At 47.3% G+C, this 5489-nt stretch overlaps 1 protein-coding gene across 2 annotated transcripts; it reads left to right on the top strand.

Annotated features, from left to right (window-relative positions):
• The first annotated feature begins 322 nt into the window (after nucleotides 1–322).
• NDUFB11 (NADH:ubiquinone oxidoreductase subunit B11) lies at nucleotides 323–2735 on the top strand. 2 transcript variants are annotated; one of them, XM_068962720.1, is made up of 3 exons: nucleotides 323–761; nucleotides 2241–2371; nucleotides 2526–2735. In XM_068962720.1, exons 1-3 carry the CDS (start codon nucleotides 555–557, stop codon nucleotides 2650–2652), a joined length of 465 nt encoding a protein of 154 aa, XP_068818821.1. In that variant the 5' UTR covers nucleotides 323–554; the 3' UTR covers nucleotides 2653–2735. The 2 variants fall into 2 exon arrangements, with proteins under 2 accessions (XP_068818821.1, XP_068818819.1); XM_068962718.1 differs by having other exon boundaries at nucleotides 2241–2401.
• The last annotated feature ends 2754 nt before the right edge of the window (nucleotides 2736–5489 follow it).

Below are 5489 nucleotides of genomic sequence, written 5' to 3'. Positions count from 1 at the left end.
CGGCGCTTCGACCACCATCCACCTACTAAGGGAGCGCGCTCTGGCCAACCCCGTCTATTGGTCGCTGTCAGCCCTCGGTCATCCCTGGCCTATTCTGATTGGCAAGCACATTGCCACCCCTTGCGAACGCCCGCAAGTCGAGAAAAGCGGCAGCTATTGGCCAATCCGGCCGGGCTGGCGTTTTAGCTTGGCTTCCTTCGAAGATGAAAGACCAACGGAAGCTCCGCCCCTTTCGCCGGAGGGCGAGGCAGTTCCGCGCGATTGGTTGGGAACATCCACGCAAGTGTCATTGCTTTCTTTTCGTCAAGTAAATTCCAGAGCCTAGCGGTCAGAAGTTCCATAGTCTGACTGAGAGGATAAGAGGGTGGTTTCGTCCCTGAAGTCATGACAGAGTGAGGCAAAAAGAACCTCTCACCCGTTCTAAAGCAAAGTCCTGATTCAGGACCTATTTCGTGCGGCGGGGGCGGAGCGACAACTCTGGCGCTTAGAACAACTGCAGCTGCGCGGAGTCACACTTCCGTCCCCGACCCCGAGAACTTGCAGAAAGATCTGTTATGGCGGCGGGGATGTTGGGTTTGTGCGGCCGCCGCCTTTTGGCAGTAGCGGCGACGCGAGGGCTCCCGGCTGCTCGTGTTCGCTGGGAATCTAGCTCCTCCAGGGCTGTGATCGCCCCGTCCACTCTGGCGGGAAAGCGGCCGTCAGAACCGACTTTACGCTGGCAGGAGGACCCAGAACCCGAGGACGAAAACCTCTATGAGAAGGTGAGAGGGAGGGGAAACGGGACGCCGGAAGGGTCAATCGGGGACCGGCGGATAGGGCGCCGTAGAGGACGGTCTTAGTCGGCTGGGAATTGCGCAGCTGGCGAAATCTTCGAAGATTTGGAAATTCTGCCTAGCTTGTTTCCTCCTTTGTATGGGTTCAGGGTCAGAGATTGGCCTTATTTTGCAGACAGACATCAAACCTGAAGTGGGCAATGTTCAAAGCACGTTTGAAGCAATATAGAATAATAATGTTACTAAACACTGGTGTGGTGCCTGCTCAGGTGTTTGAAGCACTTTACATACATTAACTCAGTTCTCATAATAACCGTATTTCGAGGTAGGTGGTTTTGGTGTACCCATTCTACAGATGAGGAAACTGAAGCATAAAGATGTTAAGTGACTTGCCTAAGCTCACATAACTGAATGTGTGGCAGAACTAGGTTTGCTGTGCTATCTGATAGTGGACTGAAATCAGAATGCCATAGTTGGAATACAGGCATTGACCTTGGGCAAGTAGCTTAAGCCCTTGATGCTTCAGTTTCTTTGTAAGATAGGGAAAGTATTAGGACATTTTCTAAAAGAATAAAATACTATATGTGCCTCCGGTATTTAAATGAGTCAAAATGCTCAAAACGGCAGCAGGCACTTAGTACAAATACTCACCATTAGAAGTTTTGTTTTTTTTTTTGCCACTTTCCACCTCAATGGGTTATTGTGCAATTTGTGCTTGTGAAAAGGCCTGGCATATAATAGATGCTTCATCCATACTGACCCCTTGTTGAGGGGCTTGGATATATAGAATACTCATTCATGCATTCTGTAGCTATGCATTGAGGGCCTGCTGTATGCCAGGCTAAGTTCAGGGTGCTATAAATTCAGCAATATAGAAATCAGATAAAGCCCTTGCTTTCATAGAGCTTATGTGGTACTGGAGAATACAGAAAATAAACATGTAAAATATTAGAAAACAGTAAGATAGGGTATGCAACCAATAATATAATGTGATCAGAGTATTTGAAGGATATGATACTTTGGTAAACAAATAAATGCTTGAAAGAAAGTTAAATAAGATAAGTGGATGGAGAGTTATGGGGATAGGAAGTTATGAGGTTGAAGAAATAGGAAATAGCCAATATCAATCATTTTTGACCTGTAAAAATGTCAATTTCCTATAGGTCAACTTAACAGATAAGGTGACTAGGGAGTGCCTCCTAAGGGGAATGAAGATGAAGTCGAAAGCTTGAATAAGGAGACAGATCCAGCCCCGACTAAATCTAGGGGAAAGGCTTTCCAGACAGAAGGAACAGCAAGTGCAAAGGCTCTGTGGTGGCAAGGAGCTTGACAAGTCCTAAGAACAGACAGGAATTTAGGGAGGGAGGAGAGATTGGTTCAGGGTGAAGTTGGAGACCAAGTTATACAGGACCAGCATCAGGCTCTGTGGAACAGCAGGAAGCCCTCATTGACTTCTCTCTGCCATAGAACCCAGATTCCCACGGTTATGACAAGGACCCTGCTGTGGACGTCTGGAACATGCGAGTTGTCTTCTTCTTCGGATTCTCCATCGTCTTGGTCCTTGGCAGCACCTTTGTGGCTTATCTGCCTGACTACAGGTGCATGGGGTGTCCAAGAGAGTGGGATGGGTGGGGACAGAGGCAGGGGTGGATACTGTAGGAGACTGCCAGGAGTCCATTCCCTGGGGAACTAAGATGGGGATTGATGTCCACTGAGGCTCCCTCACATCTTCCCCCATGCTGCTGCCTCCAGGATGCAGGAGTGGGCCCGCCGGGAAGCTGAGAGGCTTGTGAAATACCGAGAGGCCCATGGCCTCCCCATCATGGAATCCAACTGCTTCGACCCCAGCAAGATCCAGCTGCCAGAGGATGAGGACTAACTGGTTGCCAAAAGGGGCATAAGAAGCACCACCTTCTCTACCCTGCCTGCCATTCTGCCCTCTCCTCAGAGCCCCTAATTAAAGGGACTGAAAGTGTGACTGGCTGGTGTTGCTTCTGTTGTGAGAGGGATGTGGGAGTGGGGGCGTCAGAGTAGGGGTGCCTTTTCTGGGTATTCTGGTTATCTGTTGCCATGTGACAAACACCCTAAAACTTGGTGGCTTAAAACAATTTAGTATTATGTTTCATGGTCCTATGGTTGACTGGGCTCAACGAGGTAGTCCTTCTTGAAGATTTGGGTGGTTGCAGTCAAATAGTGGCTGGGGCTGGAATCATTGGAAGGCTCAACTGGATTGAACGTCCAAGATGGCCTCTTTATTTCCATGTTTGGTACTTGAGTCTTCTATGTGGCTTCTCTCTCCAGCAGAATAGCCTGGGTCTTTTGTACGGTGGCTCAGGCCTCTGCATAGAGGTGTAGCACATGGGAAGAAATGGACAGCAGCCATCTTTAGAAAAAAAGCTACCATACTGGGACTGCTTATGTTGGAAGAAGGGCCAGGGTGACCAGGGATTGAGGGTGGTGGCTCAGAGCTGGGCTTTTCTATTGCTGAGGATGAGTGTTTGTCTCCCTCCCTGCCTTCTCTGTTTTTCTCAGTGCTGGGGCTTTCGCCTCTGCCTTGTGTCTTGGTGAATCTGGATGCCTCTCTCTTCCCCTCTGTCCCAATCTGAGTGGTCTCTGACTCAGGATGCACATCTCTCTTGTCTGTGCATGTGTGTCTATTTCTCTCCCTGCCCCCTTATCTATCTCTGTGTTTCTCTGTCTCTCTTTTGAGCAGGAAGTCTCTCCCCACTGCCTTTCCCCCAAACATTCTTTTTTCTGGGAGTAGGCCATCTGCTTGCATCAGGGACTCATTCTCAGACTCTCTTTGTCTCTGGCTCTGGAAGATGGAGTTGGATACTTGCTCTGGCTCTTTGTTTCTTTCTGGGGAATATCTCCTAAGATCCCTGTTAACTCGCCATCTGGGCTCCTCTTCATGCCTCTGCCATCTCTGCCCTCTTCTCTGTGGCCCCCTTCCACAGCTCCAGCTTTCAGATTCCCACATCATGCACTCATTGCTCCCATCTCTGTGAGTGTCCCTGCCTGGGATATCGGAAAGTGCAAGAGCCTCCAGTCACTGGCTACCAGAAGAGCATCTGGCCTAATGAACCCTCCACTACAGGTGATGCATATCCCTAACTTCTGACTCGGGAGGAGTCCTAGTTCACTTGTATGTGGCTAAGGTGAGAGCAATGTCCATGTAAACCTTCCTGGAAGTGAGCAGTGTCATTCCCTGAGTGCTCTCCTGTGGGGCCAGTCTGCCAACTTGAGGGCAGCTCCAGAGCAGACAGTACTAGTGTGTCAAGGGAGCACTCCTACTACTGGGCATATACCCTGAGAAAACTACAGTTCCAAAAGACATACGTATCCCAGTGTTCATAGCAGCACTTTACAATAGCCAGGACATGGAAGCAACCTAGATGTCCACTGACAGATGAATTGATAAAGATAATATCTCACACACACACAGAAATATTATTCAGCCATAAAAAGGAACAAATTTAAGTCAGTTGTAGTGAGGTGGATGAACCTAGAGCCTGTTATACAGAATGAAGTAAGTCAGAAAGAGAAAAACAAATACCATATATTAACACATATATATGGAATCTAGAAAAATGGTACTGATGAACCTATTTGCAGGGAAGGAATGGAGCTGCAGAAGTAGAGGATGGTCTTGTGGGCACAGCAGGGGAAGGAGAGGGTAGGACAAATTGAGAAAGTGACATTGACATATATACATGATCATGTATAAAATAGATAACTAGTGGGAAGCTGCTACATAACACAGGGAGCCCAGTCTGGTGCCCTGTGATGACCTAAAGGGGTGAGATGAGGGCATATATATATATATATATATATATATATATATATATATATATAATTATGACTGATCCTCACTGGTGTACAGCAGAAACCAACACACCATTGTAAAGCAAAGATCCTCCAGTTAAAAATTATAAAAAAAAAGGAGGATGTGAAACAAATGCTAAAAGCTCCCTTCAGGTCCAATCTTCCACCCCAAGGGTAATCACTTTCTGAACTTCTAACGACTTTTGATCTTATGATGTTGGCACGATGGATCCACGTTGTTATGGAACTTGTGGTTTGCCCATGTTCACTGCTGTATTCTCTTCCATTGCTGTGAGTAGATCACACTTCATCTATTCCATTGTTGATGGGCATTTGGGTAATTTTCTATTTGGGGCTATTAAGAATAATTCTTCTGTGAACATTCTTGTATATATCTTTTGATGGATATATGCAGTCATTTCTCTTGGGCATATACCCAAGAATGCAATTGTTCAATCATGGGAGTAGACATATGATCAGCTGTATAAATCATGCCAGTTCTCCAATCTATGCTTCCCCAGTGGTGAATGCCACGTCCTCAGTGCCACATGGCACTCCCCGTCTGTTTCATCGTAGCCATTCTGATTACTGACTGACCTTTTACGGACCACATTGGGATGAAGGGCTGGGAGGTGAATGCCTACTGGTGCCAAGCCCTGACAGGGTGCCAGGAATGACAGATACCAGGATCCCTGTCCTCGGGAATTTCACAGGGTTGGGGTGGAGGCCAGTGTGAGTGGTCAGAGACTTACAGTCAATGTTTTCATCCTGCTGTTTGGCTCCAAGGATATTTGAACCTTGGTATTTGGGGTCAAGCTTTGCTCCAGCAACATAACAGGTAACAAGCACCTTCATCCTTCAATCTAGGGGAACATTTATTATGGGCAAGGC

This window comes from Capricornis sumatraensis, chromosome X (assembly GCF_032405125.1).
Source record: "Capricornis sumatraensis isolate serow.1 chromosome X, serow.2, whole genome shotgun sequence".
NCBI lineage: Eukaryota > Metazoa > Chordata > Mammalia > Artiodactyla > Bovidae > Capricornis > Capricornis sumatraensis.
The sequence above is the reverse complement of the archived record's forward strand: the minus strand, read 5'-3'. Positions and strand labels throughout refer to the sequence as shown.